Source organism: Thamnophis sirtalis, unplaced genomic scaffold, assembly GCF_051295495.1.
Source record: "Thamnophis sirtalis isolate CommonGarterSnake01/CBP01778 unplaced genomic scaffold, rThaSir2_p1.2 scaffold_2, whole genome shotgun sequence".
Lineage (NCBI taxonomy): Eukaryota > Metazoa > Chordata > Lepidosauria > Squamata > Natricidae > Thamnophis > Thamnophis sirtalis.
This window is the reverse complement of record NW_028261382.1, coordinates 97,363,494-97,381,709: the sequence shown is the minus strand read 5'-3', so window position 1 is coordinate 97,381,709 and position 18,216 is coordinate 97,363,494. Positions and strand designations below refer to the sequence as shown.

Genomic DNA, 18,216 nt, shown 5'->3' with positions numbered 1-18,216 from the left:
TAGCCAGTCTGACGATCCTTCTTAAGGTCATTTGGCTTCCAGGCAAACGGAGACCCTTCCATTTGGCCTGGTTTCTTCCATTGTGGTGGGATGTTTTGTCTTGGTGCTGCCCTTGGAGACTGTCCTGTTTGCAGCAGCTTTTACTTGTTTGCAATGTGCCTATTCCACAAAATAAGAGGGTTAAGAATGGTGAAATCCAAATGAAATACAATAGAAGGGGAAATAATATAAGGTGAGCGGTATTGATTGATAATTGCTATTATAAAGAACAGGAAGTTCCTGTTCGTATTGTATTGTATAAATGTGGTGTACGTCTAAATTTTGTCTGTGTATTTTACATGTTTGTTAATAAAAATCTTTTTTTTAAAAAGGAAGTAGCAGATTCTCTTTTACTAGAAATGTATGAAAAAAAAGGGTAGATGGTAATCAGATATGTCAGAGTACACACAGTGTGACTATTTTGAGACAACCCAGGAGCAAAATACAGTAAACAGATTTGTCTTTCAAATAGTGGTTTATCTACAAGGAATATATACATACACATACTAGGCAAAGTCAGGCAATCAATCATCAACTATAGCACAAAAGAGCGCGCACGCACGCACGCACGCGCACACACACACAGAGGCACGCCCTCACAGGGCCTCTCTATGTTACAGCCTCTTAAACCGGTAGCAGTCAAATAACTCTTCTGACTCATTGCTGCCATGGCATCTTCGTTACAGTATTACAACATTTCAGCAACTGGCCAGCTATTTAATCACCATTACCCTGAGAAGAGGCCTTTGAAAGTGGCCTCCCACGCTTCCTCCACCAGTCCAGGATTCCAGAAAGGCTCTCCTGCCTACCTCTTTTAGTAGCATGCAATCAGGTGGGAAGTAGAATGGATTGTTTTTTCCAATCTCATCCTTCCTGTTCCCCTGAGTCAGGTACTCTCTTTGGATGTCCTCCCTTGGGTGTGGCTGCCCTGATTCTGCCTCCTTGCCTGGGGAGACCAGCTCAGGGCCATGCCCAGGGAGTTTCGGAATGGAGGCGCATTTGGCAAGCCTCCCGTGGGAGAGTCCACCGAGCAGCCAGGAAGAAAACCCAATTTCCCTGGTCCAGGGAGGGTCCTCCTCGGGAGACCTGAAGCCAATTGCTCTCAGAAACCTGACAGAAAGGCTGGGCTGTGCAGAGTAACCTTTCAGGTCAGGCCAGTTTCTTCCCTACCTGGCTCTGGAGGTTGCCACACATAGCTAGCAGGGAGGGTGCCAGGCAGGTGAGACAGGTGAGCTTCCCACTCAGCGCAGTTGTCCCAGAGCTACACTGTGGGTTGGATGCTGGCAATCTTCTGAAGCTCCTATGTGCGCTTGAAGGAAGGCAGAGGGCCCGGGAGCTTGAAAGGTTGCAGTGATCCGCTGGGGCTCCCGGTGGGAAGAGGCCATGGAACAGCCCCCGCACCTGGTAAGTCAGCTCAGGGAGGGAGGGAGGGAGGGAGGGAGGGGAGAACCTGCTGATCGCTGGAGTGATGGGGTGTGGCCAGTAGACATCTTCCTGGAATTGGTAGAACTGAGCCCCGGAGAGGAAGGAGTGGACTGGGGTCTCCAGCAGCCCTCGGACTGGATGGCTTTCTATGCTCTGAGGCTGCTCAGTGTGTGTGTGTGGGGGGGGTGCTTCCTCCATAAACTGTGCACCCTCAGTCTGCTTCAGCAAATCCGCCTGAGCCTCTTCTTTGCCCAGTGATCCCGCCAGCATCAGGGGGAGGGGGAGGGGGGCGATCTTTCTGTTCTGTGACTCTGGGATGGCTGCTTCTTTCTTTGAGATAAGCTTCTTAAGAACCTTTGCAGCCCCTTTCATTTTCATGTATCTAAACTGGCAGGAATACGGTGGCAGGAACAGCCAGCACCCCAGAAGACAAGCTCGGGATCCAAAAAGATCTTGACAGACTTGAACAATGGGCCCACCCAACAAAATGAAATTTAAGGTGGAGAAAAGCCAAGTTTTATACTTATGCAGGAACAACCAAAGGCACAAGTACGGGTGAAACCTGGCTCAAAAACAGGAACTGTGAGAAGGATTTTGACAGAAATGTGTGGCAGCAGCCAAAAAACCTAATATAAACCTTAGTTGAATAAACCGATGCATAGAATCAAAATCACGTGAAGTATTATTACTCCTGCTTCAGAGGTGGGATTCAGCAGGTTCTGACCAGTTCTGGAGAACCGGTAGCGGAAATTTTGAGTAGTTTGGAGAACCGGCAAATGCCACCCCTGTCTGGCCCCGCCCCCTTCTATTCTCTGCCTCCCGAGCAGGGGTGGGTTTCTGCCGGCGCTGATGCCGGTTCGGTGTGCGTGCGATTTGCCTTCTCCAGATGGACGCGGGGTGGTGAGTGATGGTCTTTCCCATCTCTTCTACTGGCGCACTTTCTGAGAATTGGTGCTGCCAGTCCAGGGCGTAAAGTGGGAATAGGCACACGGGCACATGGGCCGAAACGCTGGAGCCTTGGACCGAGGAACCGCTGCCTGGTGGACTTAATGTGCGTTACGCTTTGGTTGCTTTTCGGTTGGCATCACAATCTGATTTAATCCCAGTGGATTATATGACTTAATTTTTGATTAAAAATAACCTGGGAAATAAATTCCAGATACATAACAAATAAATCCATTGTGGGGAGACAGAAGGGGGTGGGTGGGTGGGACGGCTGGGACTGAATGCCAGCTCCCCCTCTAGGCCCAGTGGGTTCGCCCTTTGGGAAAGAGTCGTGTGTGGCCAGCAAGCGGATCTGGGAGGATGCTTAGCTAAGCAGCTGGTTTCTGTCCGTGGCTTCAGGGAGGCTGGTGCAGGCCGTATCTCTGGCAAGTGGAGTATCTGGCAGACCTTGGACTCTGGGACAAAGGTCTCTCCATTCCCCTCCCCCTGAGCGTCTGACCGGAAGGAATCGGCATGGCTGGAATCTGCATTGTCCAGCCTCTGCTGACAAGCTGATGTGTCCACCTGGAGGGCTCCAGACTCCTCTTTGGCCCTGGTGTGAGACGGTGGGGGGGAATTGTGTGCACACCGAACCAGCAGTAATGCCGGAAGTAACCCATGCTGTGGAGCCGTCTTTCCCCAAAGGGATTGGCCCGCCCTTTGGTGTGCTGGCAGGAGAGGCCTCCTATGGATCCCATCAGCCAAGGAATTTCAGCTGCTGGGATCCAGGAGGAGAGCCTGTTCTGCCATGGCTCCTGCCCTTTGGAAGATCTCGCCACGAGATCCTTTCTCTTAGCCTTCAGGAAAGGCCTTAAAACTGGGCTGTGCTGATTGACATTGAGAACTGAGAAGCAGCTGTTGGCTGGAGGGGGTTGGTGGGCTAACAGAGAAGGCACCCCACCTCTTTGCTCCAAATCCACGTTTTTTAAGCTTTTATTTTTAGCAATTTTAATATGTTCTTATATTCATAACTGTTTGATATTTGTATATATTATCATACTACAAGCTGCTCAGAATTTCCCGAAGCCACAAGATGGGCAACACATGAATTTACTACTAACCGTAAGGTTTCAAGTGAGTCAGAAGCTGGGAACCTGATCCGCAGAAGGGAGGTCAGGGCCCAGCAGCATTCCGGATGGGCCGGGAGGCTACTTTGTAAGCGACCAGGGCAGGATGGCTGCAGGCCGAGAGTCCCACTTCCCAGCCCTGAGTCCCTTTGGATGGCTGGGCTCCAGCCAGGCATCCAACCAGGGACCTGGACTGGCTGGTCAGGAGATTCCTGGAGGGAGACTCCCCTGCTGGGGCAGCTTCAGTAAGCACAACCGCACACACGCTGCACGCCGCTCCTCCTAAGGAGGTCAGGGGGGCTCGGCCCTTTCAGAGGGGAAACAACCAGAGGGAACTGCCCCGCCCCGCCCTGCCAGTGTCCTAATTCAGGTGGGCGTCTGGAAACTGGGCTTCTACAAAGGAACAGGCCTTTGCCAAACAGGCCAGTCCAGAAGCAGCTTGGGGGGGGGGCATTCTCTTGGCCTCTGGTCCAAAGTGCCGTTGGCTGTGAACTGGAACCTTGCTGGGGAGGGGGGGGAGGGGGCTTAGGACCCTCACTCCTGTTCAGATGCATCCAGACTTTGATCCAACGTTGGTCTTCTTTGCCCACAGGAAGGTCCTCTGCCTTCTCCGGAGGTCCTGAGCCCCATCCTCTATGCCTTCCCACCTGCTGCCTCCCAAGGAGCCTCACCAGGTGAGACCATTCGAGGTGCCACCCTCAGACCTTATGAACCTGCAGAAACCAGACCGAGCTCCCCGCCCTGCAGAGCTGGAGCAAGTCCGAGTGGTAAGAATCTGTGGGAACCTCCTAATGAGTGAGGCGGGGGGTTGTTTGCATCTAGTGACGGAGAGGTTAGTCTAGTCCAACCTCTTGCAATAGGGAAGACCCCTAAATAGGGGGGACTGGGAAAGGTAGCCCTGTCTGGAAGAAAGAGAAGCAGCCATCTGGGAAGCCGGCAGCTGGCTCTTCCTTATAGCTCCCAAACCCCTTGTCTCTCTGCTCTGTTGTGCAAGACGGCCGCTTCAGCAATCCAGGCCTCTGGCTATGGAGGGGAAGGATGGAGGAAAGCTGGATTCAGCTTCCCATCTCCCTCAGTTCCCATCTCCAGCTGGAGATTCCCAGAAGAGAAAGCTCCAGCTGCTCAGCCTCTGACTCCCAGCTTGTCCCACAACTGTCCTCCTCTCCCCTCCCACAGCTTCCTCCAGTCCCACTGGCAAGGTCTTCTGGGGAATGGGCCCGAAGAGGCTGGCCCTCATCGTCTGCCTTCTGGTCCTCATTGTGCTGATGGTTGCCCTCATCCTGCTCTGTGAGTCCTTCTCTTTCCTCTTAGATTAACACCATAGAGCTGGAAGGGACCTTGGAGGTCTTCTAGTCCAGGGGTCACCAAACCTTCGGACCTCAGGGACCACTAAACAATAATTTAAATCCCACGGACCACTAATATGATCTGCCTAGGTGGGGGGGTGGTGGTGGCGGCAGCTAGGTGGTCATGTGACTGGGTGGGCGTGGCCAACTCAATGTCACTCAAGTCGAGGGGAGCCTTGACAGCTTCTACTCACCCCTCCCCTCCCAGCCACCCCTCCCCTCCCCTCCAGGGCTTCTTAGGGCTTCAACAGGAAGCAGTTGCTGGAGCTAAGCAGCCCCCAGGAGAAAGAGTTGGCAAAACTGCTGGCTCAGTTCAAATTGGATCTGGCCGAGAAGGAGGCTCAGCAGGAGGAGGACTACGGGCACAGGCTTTCCAAGCAGAGGGAAGACCTGCGGGAGTGCAAGGCCAGGGACCGGCGCCTGGGGGCTCAGTGGGCTGAGATGGTCAGCCAGTTCCAGGCCACGATGCAGCCCCACTGGAACGAGGCCCTCCGGCTCTTCCCCACCAGCAGCCCTTCCCTCCAGCCTTTGCCCAAACCCTCCTACCAGGAGGCCAAAGCAGACCCCAAATCAGAACTTCTGACCCCCACCCAAAAAGACCCTGAAGGGGGAGACTCTCTCCAGTAACACAAATGTTCATTGCATGTATCTGTCCCAGGGGGGTGTAGTTTGAGGACCCCCGATTTAATATAAAAAATGCAAATAAATTTTCTGCGGACCACCAAATTTTTCTCCTGGGCCACCAGTGGTGCGCGGACCACAAGTTGGTGACTGCTATTCCAGTCCAAAGCCCTTCTGCCCATGGCCGAAGACCCCAGACCGCTCTAGACCAATGGCTGTCCAATTCCTTCTTTAAAGCCTCCAGTGATGGAGCAGCCACAGCTCCAGGAGGGAAGCCGTCCCACCGGTTAATTGTTCTCACTGCCAGGAAATTTCCCCTTAGTTCTAGGTTGGGACTGTAATGATCTTCCACCCGTTGCTTCCTGCCCTGCCCTCTTGCTCGCTTGCAACTTACGGTGTGCAGGGATGACTTCCTGGTCCTTCCCCCCTACGCAGAAGTTCTCTGCTGATGTCTGAGGGGCGGCTCAGTCCAAAGAGCCCGGTCGTCTCTTTGGTGACCAAGGGAGCCATCAGCAGAATTTCCACTTCTGGTGAGAGATCAGGTTCCATGAAGGAAGGAGCAATATTTGCAGCCTGGGATGAGTGGCCAGCGGCTCTTCCTTTGTGGAACTGCAGTGGTCTGCCTCAGACAAAGCACTCCCTGCTCTGATAGGGGTGAGGGTCAACTGCAGACCCCCTCACTTTTCTCCTGCCCATCGCAGGACAGGAAACACGGCTGAGTCCTAGGAGGGAGGGTCAGTCTCATCCCCAGGATTACGTTGTCCCCTCCTTCCTCCCACGTTGGTTCAAAAGCTGCCCTGCCTCCATTTTAGGCATCATCCCTAAATCTCTTCCTCAGGCTGCGGAGGAGGAGGGCTCCCCTCTTTTTGTGAGGCAAACCCTGGGCAGAGACTTTCTGAGCAGGGAGAAGTCCAGCTTTTTCTCCTTCTCAGAGGTTCACGGATTGTCCTCCTATAAGGACACCAGCAGTAATGTCTGAACAAGGAGAGAGCCTACTCTGATACAGAGAAACGCCTTTGAGCTGGTGTAAATGTGTCCCACATTGCCAAGTGGTGACTGTGCAGAGCCTCCAGGAGAAAACCTGGTTAAGACCTGGTTCCATTGTTATTCCTACTTCATGGAAGTTTCCTTGGGACCCAAATTGCTCCTAGGACATGCCAGAAACATTTCCCTTCCATTCTTTATTGTTGCCTTTGGAATCCATAGGCAGAAAGAGGAGGAGATGGAAGGAAATCAGCTGAATGCCAGGACTCTGTTTGTCCCTCTCTCCTCCTCCTCCTCCTCTTCTTCTGTTTATTCAATGGGTGGAAACTAATCAAGGAGAGAAGCAACCCAGAACTAAGGATGACTTTCCTGACCATGAGAACGGTTAACCAGTGGAAGGGAAATTGCCTTCAGAAGTTGTGGTTGCCCCATCTCTGGATGGGCTTTCAAGAAAAGACTGGACAGTCACCTGCCTGAAATGGTATAGCCAGGTTTCACCTAATTTGTATTTGTATATCTGGTTTTTCATCCCCAAGTGTAAAATGTTATTTTGCTTTTCTTTACATTACATTTCATTTTGTTAGATAGGGCCCAGTGTTCAAGTCTGTCATTTGGATCCTGGGCCTTTCATCTGGGGTGTTGGCTGTTCCCGCCAGCTTAGCGTCATCTGCAAATGTGATGAATGCCCCTTCTATTCCTCACCTAAGTCGTTTATGAAGATTTGGGAGAGTACTGGGTCTAAACCCGAACCTTGGGGTACCCCACTCCTTACTTCCCTCCATGTAGAAGCATTACCATTAAGGACCACATATTGAGAATGGTTTGTCAGCTAGTTACAAATTCATCCAGTGGAGATGCTGTCTAGCCCACATTTTTCTGGTTTACCAAGAAGTAGGTCCATTTTGCCAAATGTTTTACTGAAATCCAAGTATGTCCAGAGTATTTTGCTTCTCCAAAGCTGCTCAGAAGCATCGTGTCCGGAACTGGCCAATGCAAAATAAATTGAAATGATTCCTTATGTGCTTTGGACATGGCACCCGATGCGGCGACCCCGTCTGTGCCAGGTGTGTGGCTCCCTCTGCTCCTTGGGGTGTGAGATATTTCGTGAATGTGTCTAAGGTTGGACTTTGGTCATTTGGGAAACCAGCATCTGATCCCTGGCAAATGCTATTCAGATTCTGCTGATGCCGCACAAGCACGGGACAGCAGCACGACTGATTTCTCAGCCCCTTGTGCCACATGCATAGGCAGCTGCAACGTGCCCCTGTTTTTGTGCCTTTCCTGGAGACACCGAAGGGGGGGGGGAGAAAGGGGAAGGAGGTGAGGAAGAGAAGCAGCGATCCTCTTGGCAAGTTTGCTGCAACAGGAAAGGGCTTCCGTGCCCTTCCTTCTCAACTGCTGGGGCTGGTGCACCAGCTGGTTTCAATAGCACGGGCAACTTTGAACAGATGAGAAATGAACAAACTACAGAGGACCACAATTTCTGGGCCACAGAGCACTTTCCCCAGAATTGGGGGTGGGAGGCGGGGGGGTGTTTCTGCTAGTATCCTTTGCATTGTCATATTTTACTTAAAGGCAAACTTTCACGAGCTGCAGCTAACTTCATTAGATACATGGATAAAGATTTGTGGTCCGAAACGATGCTACCAGACTCCGCCTGGTTTTTGGCTACCCTGGACTAACACAGATCTCCTTTAAAACATTCCCCCTAGAGTCTGTGGTGATTCCTGCACATCATAATGCCGAGGCCTGATCTCGGGCACAAATGCTGCTTCCAATTCTCTGTAAGAGACTCTGGAGGGAACAAATCTGCCCCCTGCTGCCCAATAACCCTAAGAACTTGTTCAGCTGGCAGTGCCAGTGCTGAAGAGGTGCAGTTGCAAGTGCCAGGCATTCCTAGACAGGAGGCAGTGAATCCAAAGTCTGAGAACCAATAGTCTTTATGAGAAGGAAAACTGAGGCGACACACAAGTATTTCAACAAGTCCCTTATTTATTTCTCCCCCTTTCTACGTGGAGGGGGAGGGAGGGAGGGAGGGGGCACCTGCAATGGTTCCCTGCTTGACGGCCTGGACTCTGGGCTCCTTTTCTCAGTGTAAAGTGAGGTAGAGTTTTCTGAGCCTCCGTTGGTTCATTGTTCTTGCTTGTGTCCCAGTTTTGCTCTGGCGGCCCAGCACAGGCATCGTGTACAGGCAGCCCACGGAGAGCTGCAGTGACCGTGCTGTGCGGTGCGATGGGGTTCCCGACTGTTCTCAGAGGAGCGATGAGCTGGACTGTGGTGAGGCCGGAAGGTTTTGGGGAGCGGGATGACGGAAGGAGGGGCGAGGGAGGCTGGGAGGCTGCTTCCCTCCCAGGGAGGCCCATTCCGGTTCTTTCCCTTCCCACTTGTTCCGCAGTGCGCTTTGGCTGGAACCACTCCGTGCTCCACGTCTACTCAGGAGCAGAGAGGGCGTGGCTGCCTGTCTGCAGCCACGCCTGGACCGAAGCCTTCTCCCGAAAGACCTGTCAGCAGCTGGGATTCCTTAAGTAATTCTGGGCCTCCTTGCGAGGTGGGGAGGGAGGGAGTCCACTGAAGGAAGGAGAGGAGCCCCCCTGGCGGGCTCTTCTGCTCCGGTTCTCGTGCAGAGTGCCCTGGTGGCGAGAGCCGTTTGTGGACTGCACTCCTTCAGATGAATCGGGGAGGGGGGGACTTGTTGTGAGGAAAAGAGATGTGGCTGTTCCTAAACGGAGGGTCTTGGGGGGCTGCATGCTGTGCCAGGGATGTTCTGTAGTACAGATAATGTTGGGTTTTTAGCCACTGTCCACTCCTGGCCAAGCTGTGTCCATGGTGGCCTGGCCTGCCAGGCGCTGGGGAGCTACACCACAGCTGCTCGGCCCTCCCCAGGTCTCCTTTAGCTGAAAAATCTTCTGCCTCCCTAGTGCTTCCAACACAGAATACGTCCCTCTGGCGTTTTCTGGGAAAAGTCTTGTGGCTGGCGAGATGCGGAAAACTATCCAGCAGAGTCTCAACAGGTAATGGGCTGCTCGGGGCGAGGTGGTGGGTTGCAAGGAAGCCCCCTCCATTGTGACCCCCACCACGTGCTGGCAGATCAGCGTCATTCAGGGCAGATGGACTCAGGGGGCTTCCTGGCCAAGGGCAGCTTGGTCTGCTCGGGCCAACGCAGCTGCTGCTGCTGCTGCTGCGCACGGAGCCACGGGCCCTGGGCGGAGGAGATGCCTTTGGCTCAGGGCTCCTGGCCCTCAGGTGCCATAGAGGACCACAGGCCTGCTAAGGTTTGTGATTCGTGCATCAATGCACATGCACAAAGTCACACGAAACTCTAGTCTTCCGACTCAGAAACGAAAAAGTCCTAGCTCACCTTTGACTGGCTTGTTCCTTATTTGGCCCAAAAGTGCTTAGGAAATGGGGTTGTACGTTTCTCAAGACAGTTTGTGTCCTCTGGGACCAGAGCCATCTGCTACGCCCCATTGTTGGCGAAGACATCCGTTTTCTTTAAGGAACACGATCCCAGTATATCAACAGAGGGATGAAAAACATCCACCCCTTGCAACGTGTGAGCCTCAAGACCGAGTGTCACAATGAGTGCTTAGTTAAGCTCTTAGTCATGCTCTGGTGGAAGGAGGTCCTTGGTCCTCCTGTTTGGGATCAGTTCCAGAGGTGATTTTCTGCCAGAATCCAGATTCTGCTGTCATTCAGCACTTGGCTTTGTAGCACTCCCCCCACCCCCCAGTATCTCCTGTTGTCCCCCATCCTCTGCCCTCGCTTGACCCTCTACAGACTTGCAGGTAGCAGTTGGTGCAGGCAGGTCTCATGTCCCCCGATCTCCTTCATGGAGGGCTTGAGCCATTCGCCCTCAGCTTCATCTGTGGGAGGTCAATGTGAAGGGGGTCCCCTGTCCCTCGTTGCTCTCTCCTGCTTTCCTCTGGCCGGGCCCTCCAGAAGAGGGGTCTTTCTCCCAGGCAGGCAGGCAGGCAGGCAGGCAGAGCGACCTGGGCGCGTGAAAGACCCCCTTGGCTGCAGACTCTGTTCCTCCCTTAAACTCTGGTTTATTGATCTCCTCCATAGCTCCCGGTGCCGTTCTGGAAAGCATGTCTCTCTCCGATGCACAAGTAAGGAGACGGAGGAAGCTGGGCGTGGGTGGGTGGGCTCTGACCCCGAAGGGCTTCTTTATTTCTGCACCATAGTTGAGGAGAGATGAGGGCTCAGCCGCACCCTTTCCTGAGCTCCTATCTCAAGAGGCCAAAGCAAAGCCCTGCCACCGAGCGCCCCTGCCTTCCAGGGCACCACAGAGAACACTGTACTGTCTCCACACTTTGAAAAGCAACAAAAGCTATAAACATCCTGGGGCGGAGCCTGTCAGTGGAAACCCCCCGTGAAAACTCAGGATGTGCACATCGTGTGGGGGCTGGGCTGGGGCCTTGGCTAATCAAAAGGGACCTCGCCTGCGTCTCCAGGTGGGTTGGTATCATGGTGCGTGCGTGTGTGCTCCCCCAACTGAGGTTCTTGGATGTTTCTCCCTGCAGACTGTGGGCAACGGATATCCGTCCGCATTGTGGGAGGCACTGAAGTATCTGCCAGCAAATGGCCCTGGCAAGTGAGCCTCCAATATGGCTCTGCTCACATCTGCGGTGGCACCATCATTGATGCCCAGTGGGTGCTGTCCGCAGCCCACTGCTTCTTCATGTAAGGATTAACTTGGGAGGGCAATGGGATGCCCGTAGAAGGGAAGTTCCTCAGCAGGATGTCTGCCAGGAGGAGGCACCCAAAGGGCCAGGCTGCTGCAGAATGGCCCACCTGATGCTTCGTCCATTATTCTGCCTGGCATTTCTTGAGACCCAGCAAAAAAATGAGGACCACCCCCCACCCCCATAACTGTCTAATTCTCATCACCGTCTTCTTTTGGATGCATTTGCTGTCTCCGTTTGAATAATTAAATTGGACTGATTTTCCAAAACAACCCTTTGTAGAGGATGGGGGTTGATTCCCACGGCCATCGTCTCAGAGAAATCTCCGTCCGGGGTTCTGTGAGCCAAAGGCCCCCGTAACCTTTTGCCTTTGGACTCTTTAGAAACAGCGTGAAAATCCTGGACGAGTGGAAGGTCTACGCTGGGACCTCTGATCTCAAGCAGGTGAAGGAGGGGATCCTGGTCTCTGAGGTCATCATTCATGCTAACTACAGCGATGATCACGATGACTACGACATCGCCCTGATGAAGCTCTCCCAGCCCTTGGCCCTCTCAGGTGAAGTTCTCCAACGCCTCCTGGGCGGCTCTGCTCCGGTGCTAGCAGGCCTCTTCTCCTTTTGCTCGAGGGAGGAAGGGCTCACTCGCTTGTCCCTCTTTTCCAGCTCAGGTTCGCCCAGCTTGCCTTCCCATGTCAGGCCAAAGGTTTCTTCCTGGGAGGGCCTGCTTCATCACGGGCTTTGGCAAAACCAGTGAAAATGAAGGTAAGATGGGCGAGTGGACCTCACTTGCCGGACTCTGGCACAGAGAAGGTGAGCTCTCCCCCCCCCCCCCCCGCTTCCACTGGGACACCTAGGCCAGGAAGTCTCACCTGCCAACAGGCTCTCGGAGTGGGTTGGGGACTCCTTAGCTCTACTGTACTTTTCCCATCGGGGAGTCCTTGATGAAACTCGATTCCCGCACGGGAGGCTGAGGGGGAGCCCAGGGCTCTCTTTTTATTGCCTGGTTTTTGCCCTTTTGCAGAGAATACGTCGCCCAGGCTGCGAGAAGCAGAAGTGAAGATCATCGACTACCAGCTCTGCAACAGTCGCGACGTCTACGAGGGGTTCTTGACCCCCCGGATGATGTGTGCCGGGTTTCTGCAAGGGGGCAAAGACTCTTGCCAGGTGAAGGAGCTGTTCTTTCCTGGAGAGAAGGTGGAGGGTTCTCCCGTGCGATCTTGCACGGATGCAACTGGTTACAAGCCTGGCAGGTTTTAGGGACTTGTAAATTTCTCCACACCAACCGAGACAGAGGTAAGGGAAGGTTATGAGGAAGACGGCAGCAAAAGTCCTCAAGAAAAAGGAAGCTGCTCACCCAGTCTGTGGCTCCATGTGGGTTCCGTGAAAGCAGATCCAGAAAGTCCAATCCCTGGGCAAGGAACAGGCCAGAGCCAGAGGGGATGGCCTCAGGGCACAGGAGGTAAGGAAGCGGGAGACTCGCCTGGAGGACATGCTTCTCCATTCAGTGTTCCCAGTTGGAGCTGCTTCCTCCTCCCGTCAGGACTCCAATCTACACGGCCTGGTCCTTTTAGGACTGCAGGCTACTGCTAGATCAGCAGTTCAGCGGTTCAAATCTCACCAGGCTCAAGGTTGACTCAGCCTTCCATCCTTCCGAGGTGGGTAAAATGAGGACCCGGATTGTTGTTGGGGGTGATATGCTGACTCTCTGTAAACCGCTTAGAGAGGGCTGAAAGGCCTATGAAGCGGTATATAAGTCTAACTGCTATTGCTATTTTAGCCTGGTGCCATGACTGTGGGCTTTGGCCCTCTCGCTCCCTGAATCACAGGCACTGATTCTGAGCCTAACTCCCAAGGGGCAAGCGGCCTCCTCAGCTGAGCCCAAGTGGGCTCACAAAACTAGAGGGGTCCATTCCTGAGGCACCCCAAGAACGAAGACGAGGGGCCTCCCTTCTGGCAACCGTCCTTGGCATCTTGCATGCTTGCAGCGGACTTTCGAACTCGGGAGAGCTGTTGCTATTCTGGCCCCCAGCGCTCTTGCCCGCCCCCCCCCCAGTGGGATGTTTCTTTGCTATCCAGAATCACCACTGATATCACTTTTAAAGTATTTGAATGCGCTACATCTCACTCATCTAAAATTAGCTTTTAAATGATTTTAATGCTGTGATTTTAAAAATATTCTACAAATGTGACAGAATAGCATTCAAACTATTACTGTACTTTAAGGTACTAATCTTAAAATGAAACCATGAAAAAACCCAACTTTTCTAATCATCCACACTGAGCACAATATTGTTTCAGAAAATAATTTCTGAAGCGTTAGAAGTATTGTGTTATGCAACTATACGGACTTCGTTTAAATGAGGTTTCACTAATTACAGACAGAAAAGCTGATGGAAATATCCATGCTAAAAAAGGAATGGGGTAATCCACAGGGGCCACCTGCAAAGGTGCCTGTTGTGCTATGACAGACCCTCGTATTCACTGCCAGAAGGACTTCCTCACCTGGACAGATATTTGGCATTTTTCTAAAAGAGAAAACCAGATTTTTTGGCCACCAGGGAACGTTGTTGATGGCACACCAACACACTCGATGAAAGATGGAAGGCATTCCCCTTGCAGGACACGAAAGCGCCCTCCACTAAGCCCTTTTCCTACGAAACCCCAATTCTGGGCTTACCAGTGGTACAAACCCTGGAATGCCAGGTGGGGATTGTGACCCTCAGCTCCCTAATGCCCGTCTCTCTTTGCCTAGGGCGACAGTGGTGGCCCCCTGGTTTGTCAGGACAGTAATCGATGGTACTTGGCTGGGGTCACCAGCTGGGGAACCGGCTGTGGCCAGCGAAACAAGCCAGGGGTCTATTCCCAAGTCACCAAGTTTCTCGGTTGGATTTACAGCCAAATGGAGGTGAGAGGGTCCTTGCTCGCTCGAAGGGATGTAAAGAGGGGGATTCAGGTGGGATGCAGAAGTTGGGAATGGACACGGAAAGACGCTAGAGCAAGAGGGACGTTTGCACTCACTGCCCTGACACACTTGATGGGCCAGAGCTGCAGGCTTAATTGCGCTGCCCACCTGACGTGGCGAGGATTTGGTTTAGGCATCCTGCAAGCTGCTCTCTGAGAGAAGCACTGAGCCTCACCTTTCCCAGGGGACGTCCAAGCACGGAGCCTCCTTTCCCCATGCAGCCATCAGGGAGAGAAACGACCAGGAGTGGGAACTTCCCCTCCAACTCAGATTAGGCATCCCGGGGGGGGGGGGGATGTGGGGGCGGCATCTTCCTTTCTCTCAGAAAAGGGGGACGTGGGGAGAAGGCAGCAGTCTCTCGGCTGCCCGGTGTCCGCTCGGGGCACAGCCAAGGAAGCCTGGCCTCCCAAGGGCCGGGAGAGGTGAGCCACTCAGGCGGTGACAAGGGGTGGCTGCAGATTTGAACGGCAGTCCTGGGGGGACAGCAATACTCTCTATGCACGGTTACCATTCGCTCGGGGTTTTGCTTAGCCCCCTTGACCCTCGGCTGGCACTGGCTGAAGCTTGCTGGCTCTTCTGCACCCGGGACGGATTTTCTCCCAGGAATCCGTTTCTAGGCTTGCTCAGGAATTCCCCCCTTTTCCCCCGTCTTGCCTTGCAGAATCAGACCCCTTAGAAGAAGAAGAAGACGACCACCGCACCCCTTTCTGGGGAAGAGGAACAAGATGGTGAAGGTGGGGCGACTGCACCTCCTTGCCCTTGGTCCACGAGGATACCGGTGGGGCAGGGCTCCTCCCAATGTCCTCTGGGTCCCCCAGGCTGGAACCAGTTGGGGACTCTGGTTTGAAGGATGCAGCTGGTGGTGAGGCTGGAGCCAGTGCTTGGCGAGACAGGTGGGGCAGGATGGAAGGATCCTGCTCTGTGGCAGTGCCCTTCGGAGAACTGGTCACACATGGGCACCCGAGAGCTCTGACGACGGCACCCTCAGCAGGCAGAACAGGGTCAGCCGGGGCCTTTCCTAGGGCGGGATCTGGCTGGCAGCACCACAGGCCCCTGGAAACTGGACTCGCTAGGACAGCCCTCTGCTGCCTCACCTCCTCAGTGCTTCTGTGCCTTTGCTCTGGCAGCCCACTGCGACCCCCCCCCCCTGGAGAAGAGGGGGAACTGCACAAGGAACACGCAGGCGTTGATTTTTCCCAGGCACACAGCTCCTTCCCTGTCTCTTCCTGAAAAGGAACACCTTGCTTGCTGAAAATAGAAGTGCCAGCTTCGGCTCATTTTCCAGATTCCTTGCCCCAATCTGCTTCTCTGAATCACAGTGGCAGCCTCCCCTTGCTGCCTCCTCTTCCTCCTCCTCCTCCTCCCTGTCATCTTCTCTCTCTCCTTCTGCCGTGGCTGGGAAACGGCCCCTGGCAGCTAAGCCAGAGAGGGTCTTCTTCAGCTCCACCGTCAGCAGTTCAGGGGCTACCTTGCACGTTGGCTGGTGTTGCAATTGGAGGCAGCCCGGAAGCCGGTTTGTGTTGGTGCGAGTGTACTAAAGGTTCTGAGACACGAGGAAAAGCAGAGGAGGCAGAAGCGGCCCAAAGGGACCTCTGGCTTCAAGGAACTGTGGCCGGCAGTGCTCAGCAGAGGCCCCCAATCTGTGTCAAGTCAGGCCCCCCCCATTCCCTCCTTTGACCAGGTCACGAGAGGCAGGCAGGGACTTCTTCTGAAATCACACCGAAGTGGGGGACTTCAGAGTACGTGTGGCCTTTCCCCATCTGTGGCCAACCCAATGCATTTCGTAAGCAGCCTCCTTGGTGGAAAAGAGGCTCACTGGTCAAAGCGGCAGCAGTGAGGATGCCGGGGGGGGGGGAGGGGGGGACACCCTGCCTGGGCTTTTCTAGGCCGCTTGCCTGCCTCTCTGGCCACACCGTTCAGGGCCACCAGGGAGGTCCAGGAGAACCACGGCAGCAGCAGCAGGCACAGCAATCTCCGGCTTTAGGGGTGTGGTGGGAGGAAAGGACCGAAAGCGGCAGAGGGAGGGACCCAGGCAGTCAAGCAGTTCACCTTCCCGCTTCCTTTTGGGGCCTGTCAAGCAAAGGCAGAGCCTCTGCGTGGGAAAACAAAGACGTGTGTGCAGGACTCCAGAAACGGCTTCTTCCCCAGTGAAGGTGGGACACGACTGCCCTCTTCTCTGGGGAGCTGGGATCAGAGAGGAGCTCCGGAAAGCAAGGCTTGTGAAGGAAGGGCAAAGCCAGGAAGGCTGGGCTTGTTCTTCCAATTCCTGTAAACACACATTTAATCGTCTCCACAAATCAGGGAGAGAGAAAACATGAAACTCTGGAAGGCAGCCGCTTTCATGAAGGAAAGGCTGCTCTACCGACAGGGCTGCCTGGGGGGGGGAGATACGAGCGGTGGGGTCGTCCCCACAGGACAGGGATGCTGTGGGCGGGGCCAATGCCAGATCTCTGTTCCAGGTGCCAGTGGGATCATCCGGGTGTTGGGTGGGTTCAGGAGCCACCTGGTAGCTATAGTTTGTTCACCTGCATGGTTGGCTCAGTAGCACCTAGACGAATTGACCTCCCACCCTAACTGGTCAGAGCTGAAGGACCCCCTTTTTTGGCTCCTGGAGATTCCAAGGGGAGACAAAGGGCCCAGGCCAGGCGCTGGAGCCTGCAGGGGGCCTCGCTCAGGACTCTCCGCTGCCATTTGACACAGCTGGCAACAGGTGGGCTCAAAAACCCAACTTTCTCTCTAGGAATAAATCTGCCTCCCTTGCTGCCGCCCCGCCTCCCCGCTGCAGGAAAGGCCCAGTCGCAACGGCAGGGACCCGCGCATCCTCACAGTTCCACGGCGAAGAGCAGACAGGGAAGGATATGTCCTCTTCCCCCCCCCCCCGCCGCCCCCAGTCCCTCCACCTCGGCTGGGGCACCGGACCTTGCTCGAGAGCCTCGGCTCAGGTCTGGGTGAGGGGGGGGCTCCCAGCGCGACCGCCCGTGCCGACATCACATGCGGAGGGAGGGGAGAGACCCCCGACCCCGCCCGGGCACGTCGAGCGCAGCCAGCAGGCGCCCGCCTTTCCTCCGTGCGCGCGCTCGGGTCTCCGCTCTCACCTAGCGCCTGCCTTGCTCCCAGCCGAGAGCGGCCATGCCCGAGCCCCTGGCACGCCCAGCCCTCGTCAGCTGCGAGGGGACGCGGGCTTGAGCCGAACCACAGCCGGGAGGCAGGAGACGCCAGCCTTTCCCTCTGCGGACGCCGTCTGCCCTGGAAGCCCCCCCGAGGGGAAGGTAGGCGGCGAGACGGGAGCAGCCGAAAGGGCGGCACCGACGGCCTCTCCCTTTCCTACGCTCGGCTGGTCGAGGGCTCCGTGGCTGGGTGTCCGAGGCGGCTCTGGGACGCGGGCGCTCGGCCCCTCTGGGCGGCGGGGGTCTTCCGTTTCCCGCATCCGAGCGCCTTTCTTCCGAGGGCCCAGCAGGCGGCTTCAGTTGCCCGAGAGCCGCTCTGCAAGGGGAGAGCGACTTCTGGGCACGGGCAGGCTGCCGCCGGTTCGCTTGTCGAATACAGCCGGGCGGCGAGGGGCGGTGGACCGGGAGGGCGGCTTTTTCTCGGGGGGGGGGGGAAAGGGACGCTGTTGTTCCGCACCCCGCCCTTCTGGCTTGTTGACGGCGGCCCCCGCCCTCCTCTCCAGCCGCCCGTCGGGCGTCTTGCGACCTCCGCGTTCATCGGGGAGGCGGCGCGCGGGCTCTGTCTGGCGCGGCCTCCGCCCAGGCTGGCAAATTGGCTTTCCGGTTGTCGGGTCAACCGCGGGCTGGCACGGCGCTAAGTTGCCTGGTTACCGCTCCTCTCCCGCCGTGGACCGCGAGGACGCCTCGCCGGTCGCGACGTGCTCAGCGGAGAACCGCGCGCTCTTCCCCGCGACAGACTCCCGCCCGCCCCTCGGAATCGCGCGGTTCGGCCCTGGGGAGGCGCCTGCTCTCGGCCCCCGCGCCAGGACTCCCGCAGGCGGCTCGCCCAAAAGGCTGCGTGGGGCGGCGGGCTGCGTGGCGGGCGGGGCGCCCTTTGTTTACGGGCCCTGCGATCGGGGGCGGGGCGGGCATGGAGTGGCGGGTCCGAGCCGCCGCC

General features: G+C 55.5%; 1 protein-coding gene across 1 annotated transcript; it reads left to right on the top strand.

Annotated features, from left to right (window-relative positions):
• Positions 1-1,234: 1,234 nt before the first annotated feature.
• LOC106540632 (transmembrane protease serine 13) lies at positions 1,235-15,396 on the top strand. The gene is made up of 13 exons (XM_087703791.1): positions 1,235-1,443; positions 4,108-4,282; positions 4,692-4,802; positions 8,621-8,743; positions 8,862-8,991; positions 9,385-9,477; positions 10,532-10,575; positions 10,990-11,149; positions 11,535-11,707; positions 11,814-11,912; positions 12,172-12,314; positions 13,903-14,055; positions 14,774-15,396. Exons 1-13 carry the CDS (start codon positions 1,423-1,425, stop codon positions 14,786-14,788), a joined length of 1,440 nt encoding a protein of 479 aa, XP_087559917.1. The 5' UTR covers positions 1,235-1,422; the 3' UTR covers positions 14,789-15,396.
• The last annotated feature ends 2,820 nt before the right edge of the window (positions 15,397-18,216 follow it).

What these genes read in the sequence shown, in the direction of transcription:
- LOC106540632 (XM_087703791.1), top strand. Translation starts at nt 1,423, where the DNA reads ATGGAACAGCCCCCGCACCTG. An exon ending in GGTTGCCCTCATCCTGCTCT is followed by an intron (nt 4,803 to 8,620) that starts GTGAGTCCTTCT and finishes CTTGTGTCCCAG; the next exon opens with TTTTGCTCTGGCGGCCCAGC. An exon ending in ATCCAGCAGAGTCTCAACAG is followed by an intron (nt 9,478 to 10,531) that starts GTAATGGGCTGC and finishes TCTCCTCCATAG; the next exon opens with CTCCCGGTGCCGTTCTGGAA.